Here is a 21,019-nt window from a genome sequence, read left to right on the forward strand (position 1 = left end):
TCGGCCGGGTCCCACCAGGGTCACAACGGCAGGTGAGCCAGGAAGCAGAAGAATCCGAGCCCGCACGCTCTGGAGACAGCGCCCCGCCCCTAAGGAGCAACAACGCAGTTGGCGCCTCGGACACAACTCCCAGGAGGCCTTGCGGGCGTAGCGGCGCCGGTGCCACTCTCGCGGGAACTGGGACCTTGGGCGCGCTAGCGTGGGTGGGGCCGGAAGGAGGCGCCGTTCAAAGCGGTAATAGATGGTTTTCTCATCCAATAGAATTGAAAATACACCTCCTTAGCCGGTAGACCGCGGTAGTAGGGGCGGGGGTGACCAATGGGGACTTTGGGGGGCGGGGCCTACGCCTGAGGAGCGGAAGTGGGTTGCTTTGAGTCGGCGGAGTCTTGCTTGAGCGGGTCTCCTTATCGGCTTGTGAAGATTCTTCACGCTGGTGTGTTGGCGGCGGCGCCTGCCGGACCAGCCGAACCCTGGGTAAGTCTAGGCTTCGCGGGTAGGGAGTGGCACGTCAGGGCCGGGCACATGCGGGGCTCAGAGGCTTTGCGGCCTGCAGAAGCGTCGGCGCCCGCCCTGCGTGCCTCGGCCCCGCTCGGGCCCCACAGCCCGGGCCGACCTCTCCGGGGCCTCGGGCCAGCTCCGCCCGCCCCGCCCAGTCTTCCGCGAGAGTGCCCGAGGCCCAGCGCGGGCGTCGGAAGTTGGGAGCCTCGGTCTGGGGATCGTCTCGGCCCGGCAGGCCGACCTCGGAGCTTCGTTCGGAACCTAGGAAGGGAAACTGAGGCTTGGGGAGGGGAGGGACGCGCCAAGGTCAATCGGAGAGGCGGGCGGGCGGGCCGGCTGTTCGCGGGGAAACCTGGGCGAGGTTTTTGTTTGCCGATGACGACGCTTCCTTTGTGTGCTCGCGCTGCCGCCCGCCGTCGTGGCCTGCGAGTTGACCCGGGTGCATGGCGGGGCTTCTGTGGTCCCCGAGGGTGTCCCGGAGAGGAGGTCCTCAGTCTCCGGGAGCGCTTCCCGGCCCGCCGGTGTTCGCAAGAGCGTGCGACTGTGAGGCCTGCGGCCCTGTGCGCGCCTCGGCCCGTCCCCTCCCTGGCGCGCTTGCCCACGGGTGTATGAAAGTCAGATTTTAAGACCCGAAACGCTATTTCCCGTGAGCGTCCCTTGTCCACCGTTGGACCCTTTGAGGGAGGAGGGAAGAGGACAGAGTTAGGGCGAGCAGTTTTGTGGGTGTTTCAGTATTTGTCTTAATCCTAGTCGGTGCCCACAGACGTTCAGTTTTCATTTGGTTCTGGTTCTGCATCAGGTTCTGGAGCCAGACCTAGGGCCTCATCTCTGCAACCTTGGAGCCCAGCTGAAGCTCCCCAAGTGGTTGGGGATACTGAGGCCCAGAAAGGTGAGATGATCTGCCCAAGGTCACAAAGCCAGCTGCTTGGCAGTAGACTGGGTCTGGTTCCTCATAGCATTGACTTTGATTTTTCACGTTTTTTTTTTTATATATATATGGAGAGACCTTGGGTACAATTTTACATGATTTTGAGATGAAATGGGGACATGTGAGTGGAAAGGCTATTGCTGTTGTTGGCTTTGTATTTGAACTTGAGCTTCCAACATTGATTCCAAAATGTTGCTTTAATATAGTTTTTATCCACTTTTTCTTAAATTATTATCCCTGAAAGGAGTGGTTTCAGTTTTCCTATTCACACCTGTGAAATTTCAATGTGACATACTGTAGGTGTTTTTACCTACTGTGTGTATATTTGTGCTTTATACATAAAATAAGGGTTTTTTACTCTCTCTGAGAATTCATGCATTAATGCTCTGAGTTAGCACTATTTTGAGGTCTTTTGTGTGCAGAGCTTTTTGCTTGGAGTACAGCAGTGAACAACATAGGTCTAGTGAGGTCTTTCTGAAGCTGAAAGCGTAAGAATTGGAAGTTCTTGCAGGTGAAATATAGATGATACAAGAAGTGTGGCAAGATGTGGAATTGGGAAGGCAAGCAGGAATCAGATGTGAAAAGTGTCTGGTGTGATAGTTTGTTCTGTGGCAAAGAGGAATTTATCTTCTGTTGCCTGCATGGTTGGGTTGAGTTTAAAACTGGGAAGTAATACAGGTAGAACTGTATTTAAGAAAAATTACTACTGAAGCTGGACAAGACACGTGGTTTTGTAGCCAGGTCCAGTGGTGCAGGCCTGCAATCCCAGGTACATGGGAGGCTAAAGCCCAGGAGTTAGAGGCCAGCCTGGACAGTGTAACAAGATCTTTGTCTTTAAAAATAATAAATAAATAAATAAATAAAGGTCTTGGGACCAGTTAGAGACAGAATTTGGGGAGACTGTCACTGTGGCAGTTCTTCACTAGGTTTGTTTATTTGGTTTTTATACTGGGAATTGAATCCAGGGGTATTTTGCCACTGAGCCACATCCCCAGCCCTTTTCATTTATTTGAGACAGGATCTCACTAAGTTGCTTAGGGCCTTGCTAAATTGCTGAGGCTAGCCTTGAACTTGCTATCCTGCTTCAGCTTCCTGAGTGGATGGTAAAGGCATGTGACCCTACTCCTGTAAAGGCATGTGACCCTACTCCAGCAAGGGCTGGAGATATAGCTTCATTGGTAGAGTGTTTGCCTCACATGCATAAGGCCTGGCTTCCATCCTAGCACCACCAAAAAAAAAAAAAAAAAAAAAAAAAAAGTTTGTTAGCAAAGCCCATATATATGGCCTGTAGTCTGAACCCCACCAATGTCTGGAAAAGATTTGGGGTGCTACTCGGGAAAAAAAATATGTGCACAAGGGCTGGGGTTGTGGCTCAGGGGTAAAGTGCTTCTTAGCATGTGGGAGGCCCTGAGTTTGATCCTCAGCACCACATAAAAATAAATAAAACAAAGGTATTCTGTCCAACTACAACTAAAACAATTTTTTTTTAAATGTGCACAAAAGCAATTAGTCCATGTGCTATATTTTCAGAAAGTTGATTCTCAATGCCTACATTGTATTCTCAAAGAATCTATTTGTTGTTCCTGAGTTTCCCCCTCCTCCCATTTCAGGAGGTAATTTTAGGGCCTGGGTGTTCCCTTCCTGCTTCACCCCTTCTCTGTTGCTGTTTGGCATGGCAGTTTTCTTTGTAACCTTTATTAAAATTTGCCTCCTTTCTCAGCACCTTGTTGATGTCTGTTCTGGCTTCTTACTCTTACAAGTTACAGATGTCTCAGGTAGAGATATTTTCTCCTAATCTCTCTTAATGATATCTGTGTTTAAGTCTCCTTTTGTTTCTTGATGGTGACTGTATATATTTTTGGTACCTGGGATTGAACTCTGAGCCACCTCCTCAGCCCTATTTTTTGTTTATTTAGAGACAGGGTCTGAGTTGGTGAGGGCCTCAGTCCTCCTGTCTTAGCCTCCCACGCTGCTGGAATTATAGGCATGCGCTACTGCACCTGGCTGTGGCTTTTTTTTTTTTTTTTTTTTTTTTTTTGGTGGTAGTAGTGCTGAAGATCGAACCCAGTGCCTCACACTTGGGAGGCAAGCACTCTACCTCTGAGCCACAACCCCAGCCCTGTGACTGTATTTTTACTTGGCTATAAGGCTGTATTTCCCCATCTTTGAAAAAAAAATTTTTTTTTTCCTCTCACAACACCCTTCCTGTTTCCAGTTATGTGCCATCTCTTTCAAGCATCTAATGATTTTGATAATTTAATTGGTTATAAATTCAATGGGAAAAAAATCTTATTTAGATTCTGTGCCAAGTGCTGAGGGAACTCCTGGTAAGTATTAAATTTAGAGTTATGTGTGTCGAATTAAGGGAGGACGGAAAAAGAAATAGGGAAATTAGGACTGGGAAGAGAGAGAGAAGTAACTTTTGAGGTAGTCCATGAGGGTGGATAGAAATTCCCTGGAGTAGCAGAACCCTTCTTGCCACTATATCAAATTATGTCATTCTGACAGGAAAGATCTAGAATACCGGTGCCTGATATCCAGGGTATCTGGGGTAAAAGGACACATATCTATAACTGCAAATGGAGTCAGACAGTGAGAGGTAGGGAGTGAGGAGTGGCTTTATGATCTGAAGGACATACTCTGTGGGCAGTAGTTGTGATCTTTGGGAGCCCTTACAGTATTAGATCTTTTGGAACCTGATGACATTTGAGTTTTCTTGTGAAGGTTAACTTCCTCAGGCCCATTTAATGTTCTTTCTTATGCTCTTTGTTTACCCTAGGGGCCAATAACCATTGACTTGCTTTCCTTCTTTTTTGTTCTTTTTAGATACACATGACCATAGAATGTAATTTTTAAAAAATTTTTTTAGTTGTAGATGGACCCAATATCTTTGTTTATTTTTAATGTGGTGCTGAGACTCAAACCCAGTGCCTCATGCATGCAAGGCAAGTGATCTATCACTGAGCTACAAGCCCAGTCACCGTTTTATTTTGACCGAGTTTAGAGAGAATTTTTTTAATATTTATTTTTCAGTTTTCGGCAGACACAACATCTTTATTTGATCTTTATGTGATGCTGAGGATCGAACCCAGCATGCCAGGCAAGTGCGTCACTGCTTGAGCCACATCCCCAGCTCCTGTCTACTGTCTTTTCTATTCCCCTCCCTGCTCCCTTCCCTTCATTCCCTTTTGTCCAATCCAGTGGACTTCTGTTCTTTCCCTCTCCACCCTCCCTTGTGGGTTAGCACCCACATATCAGAGAGAACATTTGGCCTCTGGTTTTTTGGGACTGGCTTATTTCAGTTAGTGTGATATTTTCCAATTCCATCCTTTTTTTTAAAAAAAATATTTATTCTTAACTTTTAGGTGGACACAGTATCTTCATTTTACATTTATGTGGTGCTGAGGATGGAACCCAGTGCCTCATGCATGCTAGGCGAGCACTCTACCACTGAACCACAACACCAGCCCCAATATTCTATCTTTGTATACCACAGTAGTCTGTTGTGTATATATGCCTCATTTTCTTTATCCATTGATCTGCTGAAGGGCACTTAGGTTGGTTCTATAGCTTAGGTATTGTGAATTGAGCTGTGTCACTGTGATATGCCTATTTCAAGTCCTGTGAGTATAAACCAAGCAGTGGTATAACTGGTGTCAAATGGTTTCATTGCTAGTTTTCTGAGGAGTCTCCATACTGCTCTAGTATGGTTGTACCAATTTACAGTCCCATCAGTGATGTATAAGTGAACCTTTCCCCCCACTCACTTGCCGACATTTATTGTTACTTATATTCTTTTTTTTTTAATTGTACAATAATATATTTATTTTAATTTTTGTTTTTAACCCGAGGAAAGGCCATTTTTCAAATCTGCACAAAGGTGCTATACAAGTTACTAAGAACCTTACCAAGATCCTGCACCAAAGACCACAGCCTCCTCCAGTCCTCCCACAGTGACAACCAAGCCTTCCCAACAAGTGGGGGAATCCTAGGAGGTACCTACCAAGCTTCCTGAATCTTCAGACCCCTTGGACTGTTTTCTACACAATCCTGTTCCTATCACAAGATCAGATTTTTTTTTTATTAATTTTTATTGTTGGTTGTTCAAAACATTATTTAGTTCTTGATATATCATATTTCACACTTTGATTCAAGTGGGATATGAACTCCCATTTTTACCCCATATACAGATTGCAGAATCACATCAGTTACACATCCATTGATTTACATATTGCCATACTAGTGTCTGTTGTATTCTGCCTTTCCTATCCTCTACTATCCCGCCTCCCCCCCTCCCCTCCCCTCTTCTCTCTCTACCCCCTCTACTGTAATTCATTTCTCCCCCTTATATTTTTTCCCTTTCCCCTCACTTCCTCTTGTATGTAATTTTGTATACCCCTGAGGGTCTCCTTCCGTTTCCATGCAATTTCCCTTCTCTCTCCCTTTCCCTCCCACCTCTCATCCCTGTTTAATGTTAATCTTCTTCTCATGCTCTTCGTCCCTACTCTGTTCTTAGTTACTCTCCTTATATCAAAGAAGACATTTGGCATTTGTTTTTAAGGGATTGGCTAGCTTCACTTAGCATAATCTGCTCTAATGCCATCCATTTCCCTGCAAATTCTATGATTTTGTCATTTTTTAATGCAGAGTAATACTCCATTGTGTATAAATGCCACATTTTTTTTATCCATTCGTCTATTGAAGGGCATCTAGGTTGGTTCCACAGTCTTGCTATTGTGAATTGTGCTGCTATGAACATGGATGTAGCAGTGTCCCTGTAGTATGCTCTTTTTAGGTCTTTAGGGAATAGACCGAGAAGGGGAATAGCTGGATCAAATGGTGGTTCCATTCCCAGCTTTCCAAGAAATCTCCATACTTCTTTCCAAATTGGCCGCACCAATTTGCAGTCCCATCAGTGATGTATAAGTGAACCTTTCCCCCCACTCACTTGCCGACATTTATTGTTACTTATATTCTTGATAATTGCCATTCTGACTGGAGTGAGATGGAATTTTAATATTTTTTAGTTATAGACAGATGCAATATCTTTATTTTCAGTGTAGCTTTAATTTGCATTTCTCTAATTGCTAGAGATGCTCAACATTTTTTCATATATTTTTTGACCATTAGTATTTCTTCTGTGAAGTGCTTGTTCAGTTCCTTTGTCCATTTATTGATTGGGTTATTTGTTTTTTGAGTGTTAAGTTTTCCTATTAGGCCCAAAGTCTCTGGTCTAATGCCTAGATCCTTGATCCACTTTGAGTTTTGTGCAGGGTGAGAGATAGGGGTTCAATTTTGTTCTACATATGATTTCCATTTTTCCTAAAGAGGCTATCTTTTCTCCAATGTATGTTTATGGCACCTTTATCTAGTATGACTATTTATGTGAGCACGTCTCCATATCTTCTGTTCTGTTGGTCTTAATATTTGTTTTTGTGCTAGTACACGCCATTTTTGTTACTATAGCTCTGTAGTATAATTTAAGGCCTGGTATTGTGATGCCTCCTGTAACACTTTAATGGTAAGGATGGCTTTGGCTATTCTGAGCCTCTTATTTTTCCAAATGAATTTCATGGCTGCTTTTCCTATTTCTATGAAGAACGTCATTGGAATTTTAATAGGAATTGCATTAAATCTGTATAGTGTTTTTTGGTACTGTGGCCATTTTGACTATTAGTTCTGCCTATCCAAGAACATGGGAGATTTTTCCATTTTCTGAGGTCATCTTCAATTTCTTTCTTTAGTGTTCTGTAGTTTTCATTGTAGAGGTCTTTCACTTTTTAGAACCCAAGGTTTTTGTTTTTGTTTTGAGGCTATTGTGAATGGTATAGTTTTCCTGATTTCTCTTTCAGCTGATTGTCATTGGTGTATAGGAATGCAATTGATTTATGGGTGTTAGTTTTATACCCTGCTACTTTGCTGACTTTATGAGTTCTAGAAGCTTTCTGGTAAAGTTTTTTGGGTCTTCTAAATATAGAATGATGTTATCAGCAAATAAGTATAGTGGTTTTGTTTTTGTTTTGCTATTCATAGCCCTTTAATTGAAGAGGGTCTGCTGGGTTAGAACTTCTGTCATAGCTCATAAGCAAGGGTGCTGCATCTCACTGTTAAGATCAATGTCCCTAGAACTGGGTTTGGCTAGCCCATAAGTGACAGCATATATGTATTCATTAGCTAGCCTCCATATGAATCTGACTGACAGTCGGAGGGATGGCATGTGCTGAGGAGCTCCGGGGCAGTTCCATTTAGATCAGTCCACCTCTGGTGCACTATTGAGGGAATTCCCACTGCTTAGCTGCTTTCCACTAATCTGGGTTTAAGAATTGGCTTTGGAAGCTTCTGACCACTACCCACACCACTCCATATGTCTTCTCACTTCCAGTCCAAATGACCTCAGGCTCAAGATACATAGAGGAAGCTAAGCTTCCTAGCTGACCTTTTCTTGCTTGGTGGGGGCAGGCAACACACCCACCTCTTGTGACTTTTGTGGCAAGGTCAAGTGACCTTGGGCTCTGGGGAAAGATGGGAGGTTGTTGATGAGCTCCCACACCTGAGGCCATTTTGAGCTCTGAAGAAGTGGATCCTCAGGTTCCTTCATCATGTTACCCTTTCTCCTAGCTCCCAGGAATTACCTCATTTTATCAGGCTTCCAGAGCACAGGCCGCACTGGCCAAAAGATGTGAAGGTTCTGTGGCTTTGGTGCTCCTTTTAGGCCTTTGGGGATTTGAGCTGTGGCCTGATTGCTGATGGGGCTTGATCAGGCTCATGAGATAAATTCATGGAAGACCTGATTACCCAATATAATGAACACGCCTCATTCTCCAAGCATAGTGTACTACTATTTGCTTTGACCAAATTCATTCATCTCATCCCTGCAAAAATCTCAGGAGAGCTAGAAGCAGTATTGCATGCATATAATCCCAGCAGCTGGCTCAAGAGAGACCAGTGTTCAAGGCCCTTAACACCATGGTGGGTGTGGGGTTTTTTTGTTGTTGTTGTTGTTTGTGTGTTGTTTTTTTAAAAATCTTATATAGACAGCCCTTTATATTCATGGAATCTGCATCTCTATATTAAACCAATTGAATTGAAATACCTGGGAGGGTGGGAATATAGCTCAGCCTAGAGCTCACCATGGGTTAGGCCCTGGGTTTGGATCCCTAGCACTATAAAAAATAAGGGGTTTGGGAATGTTTATGCTGAATATATACCATTTTTTTAAATCTTGCCATTTTTCTTATTTGTATGTACAAATATATATATTTTAAACTATGTATCTTAAATATATTTTGTTGGCACATTATAATTATAGGTAATAGTGGGATTGGTATACAGCATAACAATGAAATTTGGTCATTTTTGTTCCCCAGTGTCTCCCTTTCCCTTTCCTCCTCCCTCCCACTGGTTGTCTTCCTCTACTCTGCTGGTCTCCTTTTTATTTTCATGGGATTTCCTCTTTACCTTTTCCTTTTTTTTTCATCTCTAACTTAAACATCTGACCCTGATTTTTATTTTTATTTATTTATTGTGGTGCCAGGGACTGAACCCAGGGGTGCTTTACCACTGGGCAACATCCCCAGCCCTTTTTATTTTTATTTTATTTTTTAATAGTTATTTTTTAGTTGTAGTTATCACTACCTTTATTTTTTTTTATGTAATGCTGAGAATCGAACCCAGGGCCTCGCACACGCTAGGCAAGCGCTCTACCACTGAGCCACAACCCCAGCCCCCTTTTTTGTTTTTTGAGACAGGGTCTCACTAAGTTGCTGAGGCTGTCCTGGAACTTGTGATCCCCCTGCCTCTCCCTTCCAGATCACTAGGATTACAGATGTGTTCCACTGCACCAGGCCACTGAAACTACTACTAATATAGTATTCACATTGTATTATAAGCAACAGAGATAATTTGAGGTATGTGGGAATGTGTATGTAGGTTACATTGCAAATACTGCCTGAGCACAGGTGGATTTTGGTATTTGCAAGGGCGTCCTTAGTCTAACAATCAAGAAGCTTGTATTTTTCCTGAATACTAAGGTGTGGTTATTGGTGTGACAGGGGCATCAGAGTTCCATTTAAGAAGCTTTGAAAGTTATTGGCAGTTTTAATGTTCACATAATTCTGCTTTTGAAATTCCATGGAGAGGGCTGGGGGCTGTAGCTCATCGGTAAAGCGCCTCCCTCACTTGTGGGGCACTGGGTTCGATCCTCAGCACCACAAAAAAAAAAAAAAAATCCATCTAGAGAGAGTTAAAATGGGAATGATCAGAAGTTTGTGGCTTATAAAAGGAAGACATGAGCCAGGCAGTTGGAACCAGCAAATACCCAGTCAGTATTTGTCAGGATTTCCTTAATGGTGTTCTGTAGGATTTGACCTCTAGGCTTTTACAACACCATCAAAAAGAACTTACCCTGATCAGCTTGTCCAAACTCAAAGGAGACTTAGGCCTTGTATCCAGATAACCCCTTATGAGTTCACAGTGGGACTGCTTTATGATTGCAACACAGAAGGAATGACCTGGTACCTGGGCTCCTTCCACCACCCCTCACCCCCCACATGGGAAATGAACAAGGAGTCACTTGGCTAGTGTGGATAGAGCCAGAACAGAGGAGTTATGGTTCTGATTTTCAGAAGATGATTCAGATGCTGCTGCTCTGGCATGGTTTGAGGGCTCTGTGCCTGTTGCAGGACTGGACTAGACCTAGAGCTTCATGTGAGAACATCTCATTGTGCTTTATTCTGTTTCTGTTGTGCCCCAGACCCTTTCTCTGACTTCCTTTCTTTGCTCTTGGAAATATAGTAGTATGAGATTTACTAGTAGAATCTGGTTCCAGTCTAACATTTCCTGTTTTCTGCTTGCCTTACAGTCTGTTTTTGGCCTTTATGCAGGTCACACTGCTGTACACATGATGGCTATATAGTCAACAAATGTACGTGACGAATATGCATATGGTTATATGTCACGTTTCTCCTAGAGTGTGGGGAGGGCATCATTGTAAGTGACCATGATTGCTGTGTTGAAAAAAATGAAAATCTGTCAGAACATAGAAAGCCGGAGAGCTCTCCTGGTTACCATCTGGTAGTCCCATTTCTCTCTCCTGCACTCTGCTACTGCCTCTGAGCCATGCCACTTTCTTCTACTCTGGTTCCTGAGTCTCCTCCCTGGTCTACATTCTGATTTGTTCAATCTTCCATCCGCCCTCTCAGCACACAGGTGACACAGTCTCTCTAAATGAAGATCTTTATTCATTGTCGTTAGCATAAAGCTTTAAATGCCCTGACCTTAGGGTGTGTGGTTTATGAGGGTTATTATGATTTGAACACTGTCAACCTTTGCTGTCTTCAGTTTTCCCGCACTCCATCCTTCTGGGGCATCCTTCCTCCCTCTAATCATCCCACCCACCTACTTAATTCCTTGACTTGCTCCTCACTGTAGGCCTCAAATGCCATATGGCCTCCTCTGGCCTTCCTGTTTGATCTTTAGTACAATTTGGTCTTGGAACATGACCTCTTTGCTCTTGCTTTCATCTGGCTTGCTCCCCAGTGTTCAACATCCTGTACTAAGCTCACTAGCTTTCTTTTAGACACCACCCCCCACCCTGTGCATCTTCCAAGGTGTTCATTGCTTTTTTCCTCCTTGAAACTCCTACAGAGTAGGTTGTTGGTTGCTTAGTCTGCAGTGATGGGTCAAAACTAGGGCCTGTGAGTGCTCTACCAATGAGCTACATCCCTACATCCCTAGCTCTACAAATGCTGGGTTTTGTCTAAATGGATATCCACATTCTCCTACCTTTGTTTCTGGCTTTTTAATTCTCTTTCAGGCTCTTCTTTCTCTACCTCCCCCCTCCCTAGACATTCACATGTTCTGAAATCTCTGACCCCAGTTCTACCATTTGAGTTTTTCTATCCATCTTTGGACCATTCCACCAGAATTTCTCATATCCAGCATTGCTAATATTAAAGCTACCCTCAGCAACTCTTTCCTTTCTGCCTTCTCTCATTTAGGTCTATGGTGTCACTCTATTGCAGAGTAGCTAGCTAGGTACCCTGGCATGAGTGTTTCTCTCCCACCCTCATAGCTTTAGGAATTCTGGCATTTAGCTTTCCTGATCATTCCCAGTTAGGAATAGCTACTGCTCTATCCCAGATCTTTTCTTAGCCATAAGGGCACTATCAGTTACCCATTTTCAACCCCTTTAATAAACATGAGAACCTCCTTGTGTAAGATAGGGGAGGTAGGTACACAGTGGACAAAACCCTATCAGATGAGGACATAGTGAGTGTCTTTAGAGTTGCCTCTATACTAAAGAATGGTGGGCCCTTGTGCTGAGATGAAGGAAAGTTGTGGAGAACCTCTTATAATAGAGGAAGGAAGAAGCAAGAGTTCCTTTTTAGACATACTAAATTCCCATGTTCCAGTCAGTCTAAGTGGAAAATACCTGTAATCCCAGAGACTCGGGAGATTAAGGTAGTAGGATCCCAAGTTCAAGGCAAGCCTGGGCAGTTTGGCAAGACCCTGTCTCAAAATACAAATAAAAAGGGCTGGGAGGGGCTGAGGGTAGAATGCTGGTCTACCATGCACAAGGGGCTGAGAATGAGGGAGTAGCTCAGTGGTAAAGCACCCTCTATTCAGTTCCCAGCACTAAATAAATAAGTAGAAATAATAATAAATTTCCATATTTCTAATTGTTTCTAGGACATCTCTAAAAAATTGGCACTAAGGTAGTATTTAATTGCGTGGATTCTGGTGTTTACTAGTGTGGACTTTGGGCAAATTATTTCCCTCTTTTTAAATATTTTTTAGTTGTAGTTGGACACAATACCTCTATTTTATTTATTTGTTTTTTTAAAGAGAGAGAATTTTAATATTTATTTATTTTTTTAGTTTTCGGCGGACACAACATCTTTGTTTGTATGTGGTGCTAAGGATTGAACCCGGGCCGCACGCATGCCAGGCGAGCCTTCTACCACTTGAGCCACATCCCCAGCCCCTCTATTTTATTTTATTTATTTTTATGTGGTGCTGAGGATCAAACCCAGGGCCTCACACATACTAGGCGAGCACTCTACCACTGAGCCACAACCTCAGCCCCTTAATTCCCTCTTGATCATCCTTACTTAGTTGCCTCTGTATAAGAGAGTGACCATTATTGAGCCTGCTTTCTTACTGGGTGATAAGTGTAGTGCTCAGGATGAGGCAGTCCTTAGCATAGTGCCTTGCGTGGAATTACACCTGTAATTTTCAGGTGTTGCTTGTTTTATTACCTGAGGGTTTTTGTCCCCTGTGTAGTCCAGAATCCTTTGGTTGATGGGATATCTTCCCCATGATCTCCTTCTATCTTGTTCTGCAGGGAATACCCTCTCCCCATTTGACTTCCTAGTAAAATTCAGCCCTTGGGTAGGTCTTTCAAAGGCCAGTCTTCCAGCTTCATTGCCCTCTGACTCTGATGCCCACCATCCCTGAAAGAGAAAAACTAGACTTGGAACGAATTATTGTGGAGCTATGAAGCTCCCAGGGAAGCCAATGGTCTAGCTGGACCTGTAAGGATACCGGAGACTGGCTTCTGAGAGTGGTGATGGGCATGCAGGCAAGGCCAGGTACAAGATGCATCTTCAACAGCAATATTTGAAAATCTAAATATCAATGCAGTGAGAGGCAAGAAGCTTATGGAGCAGCCAAGGTATGTGCATCCCGTCGTTCCCCATTGCTCAGTAGACATCTCTCCCCCCTTCTCTGGGAAGACATTTGTGTTGGATCCTTTTTAATTTCGAAGACACATCACTGAGGTGGACAAATGGGAGGAGGAAATCTTGTGTCATAGATGTAAGCTATTCTTGGGACCAGAAACATAAATAATGTGTGCATTAGAACTTAGGAATTTTGGTGGATCTGGGACTGTCATATGTTCTGAGTAGTCTTGTGGAGCCTAAGGGGGGTTGGGAGCAAGATGGATGACCTTTTGTCTCCTCAGCTCATCTGTAGGGTGGACAGTGAAATTATAGAAAGAACCCAAGGCTCAGCACTTTTCTTGGCCTTGGAAGCTTTGTCCCTCCTGATTGCTGAGGTCAGGTATGTCATTCCTGACTCATTTTTTTCCCCCAGGAATTAACACAATGCTTTTGTTAGGGTTGCACAGACAAAAAGGGCAGGATGGGCTGGGGGGTATAGTTCAGTATGAGAGCACATGGGGCCCTGGGTTCAGTCCCCAACACACACACACACACAAAGAGAGATGGCATAATGGTTCTGATTGCAGCTTTGAGGTCAGGTATGCCATTTTTAGCAAGAATTCTTACTTCTGAAAATGAATATGGGATTAGTGACATAAATTGCATAAAGTGTTCAGCAGAGCACTTTGTGACAGGAAGGACTGGTGAATTAGTAAACTGAACTTTGTAAGCAACAGTGTAGGTAGCAGCATTTATCAAGTTGATATTTTTGTTTTTCAGGACAGGACTCGAAGATACTGAAATCTGCCTGGCTCCAAATTCTTTTAAGCCAGAAGATGAGTAACCAGCGGGCATGAGAGGTTGAATATTCTGCTTTGCTGCAAACCTGGGTAGAGATCACTTCCCTTTCTGTAGGTTGGAGCCAAGGATCATAATGAGTACAGTAAGTTTCAATAGCTCATGATTTTATTTTCAAACTAAGCAACTTCCTTATCCTTTCTGGCACATTACAGAGAGAACTGTATAGGTGTTCTGGGTGATCCTGGATCTTCATGGAGTGTGTGCCGGGTCCTTCCCTTAGCTGCACCAACGGGCCCATTTTCAGCTGAGTTCCAGGTGTTGGGATGGTGCCCCCAGAACAGAAGGCTGAGGAGGAATGGCTTAAAATTCAAATATACTTTTTTTTTTTTTTTTTTTAATCTTTATTTTATGTAGTGTTGAGGATCGAACCCAGGGCCTGGTACATACTAGACAAATGCTCTACTGCTGAGCCACAACCCAAGCCCAAACATCATACCTTTTTAAAAACTTTTTTTTTTTTTTTTTTTTTTAAAGAGAGAGTGAGGGAGGAGAGAGAGAGAGAATTTTAATATTTATTTTTTAGTTATCGGCGGACACAACATCTTTGTTTGTACGTGGTGCTGAGAATCGAACCCGGGCCGCACGCATGCCAGGCGAGCACGCTACCACTTGAGCCACATCCCCAGCCCTTTTTAAAAACTCTTTGAATTTTATTTTGAGACAGGGTCTCACCACATTGCCCAGGCTGGCCTTGAATGTGTAATCCTCCTGCCTTCACCTTCCAGTGAGTAGTTGGGATGACAGATTATCCCACCATGCCTGGTTGAAACATCAAACTTTCTTGGCAGTTGTGTCCTAGAAATATTAAGGCCCTTTGTGGTGTTTTGGTTATTTGCAACCAGTTTTCTATTTTTCCTTCTACATTGTTTCTTTGTGTTCAACATGAACCTGACAGTAATGATCAAGTGGAAATTTTCTTACTACACTGGCCTGTGTTGATCAGTCATTGTAACTACTGTTTAGACTTTCATCGAACCTCCAAGGCAGCTCTGGTTCAGCATAACCCAGGTGTCACTTGGAGTCCCTTGAGCACAATAGAAGTTTGCCTGTGAAAGTCCCCTTGCTTACTTCCTGCTGTCAAAGCTGCCTCAAGGTTGCTTATGTTATCTAAATTCTGAACTGTTTTCTGAGATGCACTGACTTCCTTAGGGATAAACCAGATGTGAAACAGCCTCGTCATCTCTTTCCAGACCCCAGAGGTGCTGCGAATGGCATTGTAAAGCTAAAGGGTGGTTAGGAGTAGGGTGAGGCTAAACAGACAGCTCCTTCAGTGAACAGGTGACATGAGGTCTGTTCGGGTAATCTAGCCCTTTAGGTCCTTGCCTTCCATGCCTTTCTAACCAGCCCAGCCTACCCTTCCTGAGTCTCTAGGCCCACCCCCCTACCCCTGTAAAGGGTGAGTGACTTCCCGCCTTGGTCCTTTATCTGTAGACTGCTGTCCTAGCCTACCTAAAAGGAAATAGACATTCTAAGCCTTACCTCTGAGGCCATATCTCTGTCCAGACAGGGAGGACAAAGCAAAGCAATATGGCCTTTATGAGGTCTTGTGAAGACATTGGTTAAGTTACAGTGTGAGTAACTTCTGTAGTTGATTGGATGGTTCATTTTGGTTCATTTTCACCAAAAGCTCTGAGCTTTTACTAGTTCAGCTGGTACGTTCTTAACCAGGACTAATGGGGGGTCAGAGAGGAGTGTGTGTCTCCACAAATGCTCCAGGAGTACTGAGCTTGCCCTGAGATAACAAACCCCTCGACTCAACCCTACTCTAAGTTGAGGTGGAGGAGAGAGAATCAGCCAGCCAGCCTAGGAGGAAGTAGAGGATGGGTTTTTGAAAACTGAAGGAGTTGGTCAGGTGAAGAAGCGGGGAGTGCACACCACGCTGGGATAGAGCCCAGGTTAAAGGCATGGAGGGGCCATGAGCAGCCAGGTTGTCCATGGCTGGTTTTGTACAGGTAGCTGGGTGGGTGAGATGGGAAACATATGGTACTTCAGAAGAAGGAGACTGTGAGGACAGCTCATGTGACCTGCTGGGCACTAGAGTTCAACTGCAGTGGGAAAGGCAGCTTTCTTGAGACACAGAGCCACTGTTGGGAATTTGAACTGCTCTGGGCTTGCCTGGGGATGGTGGGGATGGCCCTGTGCTGCACATCCGAAGGAAGGTGTTAAACCATCTGCTAAAATACAAATAGAATCAGGCTTATCTCTGTTGTCATGGGTTGGGTTGGGTGATGGATATTCTTGGGTCTTGGGCATATCTCAGCTTTAATATAAGGTCCTTCTTGAATTTTCTGAGGTTGAATTCCTCTGGAAAGATATACAGGATTGAGATCATACCGTTCTCATGTCATTTAGGTCCTCACAGCAGCTCTGCAAAGCTAGGACTGGTGAAGAACTTCAGACTTAGTAGTGGAAAAGTGCCCCAGAGGGCTGGGGATATGGCTCAAGCGGTAGCGCGCTCGCCTGGCATGCCTGAGGCCCGGGTTCAATCCTCAGCACCATATACAAACAAAGATGTTGTGTCCGCCGAAAACTAAAAATTAATATTAAAAATTTTCTCTCTGCCCCCCTCTCACTCCCTCTTTAAAAAAAAAAAGTGCCCCAGATGGCTCAGTATGAAGGACAGCAGGCCCAGTGGCAGTGAGAAGCACAACAGGGTAGAGGGGATTTGAGCCTGTAGAGCAAAGACTGGCTAGAGTAGTGTGGAGCAGGATAAACAGTGACAGTCTCCATAGGAGGTCTGTCCCCTGAAGCCAAAGAAGACTGTAGGAGGTTGTGTTCTCAGATTGTCCTTTGAAGCCAGCTGGGTCAGAAACTACAGCCCAATACAGTGAAGGAAGGTGGGAAATGTCTGTGCTGGTAGGCAACAGAGTGCCTGGGTTAGAAGTCATATTTCCAAAGAAAGTCTAGCTTTCCACAGTGAATACAAATTGAAAGGGCAGGGAGGGGGGCATGCGGCTAAAGTGTAGAACTCTTTCTTGCCTAGCACTTGCCAGGCCCTAGGTTCAATAGCCAGCACTGCCAAAAGAAAAAAGAAAGAATTGAAACTCTGGAAACAAGTTTTTAATGCTAAGAAAACAAGGAACTGGGGGTGTATGTAGCTCAGTAGTAGAGTGTTTACCTATCCACTACAAAGAGAAAAAAAAAAATTCTATTCATGTTTTGGATGACTCCTCTCCGTAGGCAGTTAGTATTCTCAAATCCCAAGTTTTAAAATCCACTCCAACCTCACATCTATACACTCCTAAATTGACCCATCCCTGTGTTGACTTCTGTTCTTCTTGTCTGTCTAGCACTCATGGGACTATTTTTTTTCCCCCTTGATACCGTCAGAGAAAGCGTCGTGGTGGAACTGTAAATTCTAGACAAGCCCAGAAGCGAACTCGGGAGGCAGCCTCCACTCCTGAGATTTCCTTAGAAGCAGAACCCATAGAACTCGTGGAAACTGGTAAGTTGCCAGGCATCCCACAGCATGGTGTGCTGGGGTAGAGAAGGCATGGTGTGGTACAGGAGCACACGGGATGCATCTGGTCGGAACCCAGCACTGCTCCTGCCAGCCTTCAGGGATGATGCTAGTGCCTGAAACAGACTTCACCCACAGAATCAGTCAGTTCCATAGAACTTGGGACTCTTGACAGAGAGCACTAGATGAGAATTAGTTGTTAGAATATCCTGTTAGTGGTGGCAGAGGACCACAAGTTCAAAGTCAGCCTCAGCAACTTATCCAGACCCTGTCTCAAAATAAAAACAAAAAGGACTGGAGGTATAGTTCAGTGGTAAAGCACCCTGGGTTCAATCTCCACTAAAAAAGAAAAAAGAAAGAGGGGCTGGGGTTGTGGCTCCGTGATAGAGTGCTTGCTTGCACGTGTAAGACTCTGGGTTTGATCCTCAGCACCACATAAAAATAAATAAACAAAATAAAGATATTGTGTCCATGTATAACTAAAAAAAAAGAAAAAAGAAAAAGAATGAGATCCTTTTGTACAGATTACTTTGTCTATCTGTAACACATCATACCTATGTGTGATGGTAATACATTATATTTTAGTTTTGTGAAACTTTTTTAAGTGGTGCTAAGGACTGAACCCAGTGCCTCACATATGCTAGACAAGCACATCCCTAGCCCTTTTTCATGTGTAGAGAGGCAGAGTCTCACTGAGTTGCTTAGAGCTTCACAAAGTCGTTGAGGCTGGCTTTGAACCCGTGATCCTCCTGCCTCAGCCTCTCAAGCCACTGGGATTACAGGTGTGCGCCACTTTGCCTGGCAGGAGTCTTAACCTCATGCCAGGCCCAGCAGTGCACACCTGGAATCCCAACTATTTAGGAGTCTGAGGCAAGTTTAAGGCCAGTCTTGGCAACTTAGCAAAATCTTATTTCAACATAAAGGGCTGCAGGTGAATCTCAGTGGTAAAACACCCCTGGATTCATCGCCAATACTGGGGTGGGGAATAAAATCTTTTTTTTTTTTTTTTTTTTTTTTTTAATATGTTTTTATGTGGTGCTGAGTATTGATCCCAGTGCCTTGTACATGCTAGGCGTGCGCTCTACCGCTGAGCCACAACCCCAGCCCCAGGGAATAAAATCTTTACCTCACACTCTTTACTGCTGATGGTAATTGGAAACAAATGGTTGTAAGTCTCTCTCGCTCACTCTCTCTTTTTTTTTTTTTTTTTTTTAAATAAACGGAGGGGGTACTCTGCCCCTTGTTCCTACCTGCTAAGTATAACTGCAGGTAACTGCTGTTGGGTTCGTGTCCTTCCTACTTAGTTCTACTTAGTTCTGTACACCATACACACATCCCCCATGTGTGCTATGGGTCAGAAGGCAAGCTACACAGCTGGCCTAATCCAGTTTGGCATGTTGGGGTCAGACAGCACCTTGTTCTCCGCCCAGCTTGGGAGGAGTGAAGAGAGAAGCATCTCCTTCACTGCTGAAGCTTTACTAGGCATGGCAGGCGGGTGACACCGCACTTGGCAAAATGCTGGAAGGATATTTTTTGGCTGTTATTACAGAAAGGAATTGACGCTTTGTGTAGGAAAGGAATATTTTAGATCAGTATAAGCCAATGCCATGTTCGTGACCATATTAATTGGGCTGGGGTGGGGGGTTTACAGCCTTTCTTAACTCCTAACACCTGTTGAAATGCTTTGTTTTGAAGCTGGAGATGAAATTGTGGACCTCACCTGTGAATCTTTAGAGCCTGTGGTGGTGGACCTGACTCACAATGACTCTATTGTGGTAAGTGTGTGGGAGGTGTGGGAGTGAGATTGGCCATTTCTTGGCCTGCACTGGCACCTGAAGACCTTGGTTACATTCAGTGAGTGGGCCCCAGAAGGAAAACTACTTGAGGAAAATGATCTGTTGTGGCTTTGTTTCCTCTGGAGCATGGCTGTGGGTAGAAACTATAGCTCAGTAGTAGAGCACCTGCCTAGTGTGTGTGATCCCTGGCACTGGGGAAAAAAAAATTTTTTTGGTAGGGTTGTGTGGCCCTTAACCTTGCCACAGCTGGACACAGAAGCCATTTGGGGAGAATCTCAAGGTCCCACATGTCTTCAGTCCCTCATTCCACAGTTTACCCCAGCTTTGTGACCTTGTATATGTTGCTTGGCCTTATTTGCTTCATCCATAAAATGGGGATATTCTTGCCCATGTCAGTAGAGGATTGTGAAACTAAAAGAATCCCATATTCAAGTTCCTGGAATCTAGTGTGGTACCTAGTTGGTGTGAGCTCTGCACTGTCACTGGGAAATATCTCAAGTTTCAGAAGCAGTTGCCAGTTAACAAGGCCACAGGGGAAGTAAGTGTCCTGCCTGACCACCTGAAGCCTTGACTCTGTCCTGACTCTGAGGGTGGAGCCTGTGAGGCCAGCTGTGCCCTGTTCCCACAGCATCGTTACAGACTGGCAGAGAATGTGCATATCCCACATGTACAGAGAGAGGCCAGGTTTGGTCAGAGGACTTTAGAAATTAGTTCTGGTAGACTTGTCCCTGGTACACACCTGTGTGGGGGTCTGGTCAGCCCACTGTCCAGCATCCTAAGGGCAGATTTGCTTTTCTCCAGCATGTCACTAAGGCCTCTGATACTGTGTGCCAAGACTGCAATTTGTAAGGTGGAAGCACCAGCACATTGAGCAGGTGTGTGGAAAGTACTGCCCATGAGTGCTGTGTGATCTCGGTGTGGAGTGCTAGTAACGGATTTCCCTTGACCCTGTGGCCCACTGGTTTGAGAAATAACCTGGGTGACTGATTGCACACCGTCACAACAGGTATATCACAAGGCATTGCTTCCTGACTTGTGGAACTTTATAATTGAATCACACTAAGAAGCTTCAAGATTTCAGAAAAGAAAAGGCTGAGAGTAGGGAGCTGCCTTTATAGATGTAGAGTTTGGTCTTGGTACCACTGGGCTGTCCTGTTGTTATAACCCCTGCATCCTGCAAGGTCATGGGTAGACCCCAGGAGCTTTGGCTCGCAAGTGGGGTCAGTGGAGATGTGCTAGATCTGAGATAGCAGGAGCTGGTGTGGCTCCAAGTGGCCCTCTCCCACCTGTGGGTTTCTGAGGTATGTGGGTATATTCAGCCTCAATGATAATTCTTGGGGAGGAGCATAATTTGGCATGTTGCCTGAAGCTATAGTGCCTTGCTGCTAATACTGGAAGGATGAACCATGTTCTCAATTTATTTATTTATTTATTTTTGTTCCCTTGAATACCCAAAAGTTCACTTGCAGCGTGCCTGGTCTATTCTCCCCCAGGCCTGAGGAGAGAGCTAGGATTCTGTCCCCAAGAAGATACTGGTTGGTTTCTATTTCATTTCCTCTGCCGTACCTTTGTTTTGCTTGATGACTGCTCTTGCTACCGGGGGCTCCTTGTTCTGGGAGTGACTGGATGACCAGAGGCAGGCTGTAGAGAAGAGGGTGACAGTGTTGTTTTACTGGCCTCTTAACTAAAGGTTTTTCTCATGCCACCTCCTGATCCCAGCTGTAAAAGAATTGTTTTGTGCTCTGCAACCCTACCTTTCCTTTTTCTTTTCTTTTTCCTGGTTCTGGGAATTGAACCAAGAGCCTCTACCACT

General features: G+C 44.5%; 1 protein-coding gene across 1 annotated transcript in view; it reads left to right on the forward strand.

The window, feature by feature from the left end:
• The first annotated feature begins 351 nt into the window (after nt 1-351).
• Rnf4 (ring finger protein 4) overlaps nt 352-21,019 on the forward strand; it is a 32,204-nt gene continuing 11,536 nt past the window's right edge. The window contains exons 1-4 of the mRNA XM_076864524.1: nt 352-474; nt 13,870-14,032; nt 17,281-17,395; nt 19,106-19,185. Of these exons, the coding sequence (XP_076720639.1) occupies nt 14,024-14,032; nt 17,281-17,395; nt 19,106-19,185 (204 nt within the window). The 5' untranslated portion in view covers nt 352-474; nt 13,870-14,023. The remainder of the gene's footprint in view (nt 475-13,869; nt 14,033-17,280; nt 17,396-19,105; nt 19,186-21,019) is intronic.

This window comes from Callospermophilus lateralis, chromosome 8, assembly GCF_048772815.1.
Source record: "Callospermophilus lateralis isolate mCalLat2 chromosome 8, mCalLat2.hap1, whole genome shotgun sequence".
NCBI lineage: Eukaryota > Metazoa > Chordata > Mammalia > Rodentia > Sciuridae > Callospermophilus > Callospermophilus lateralis.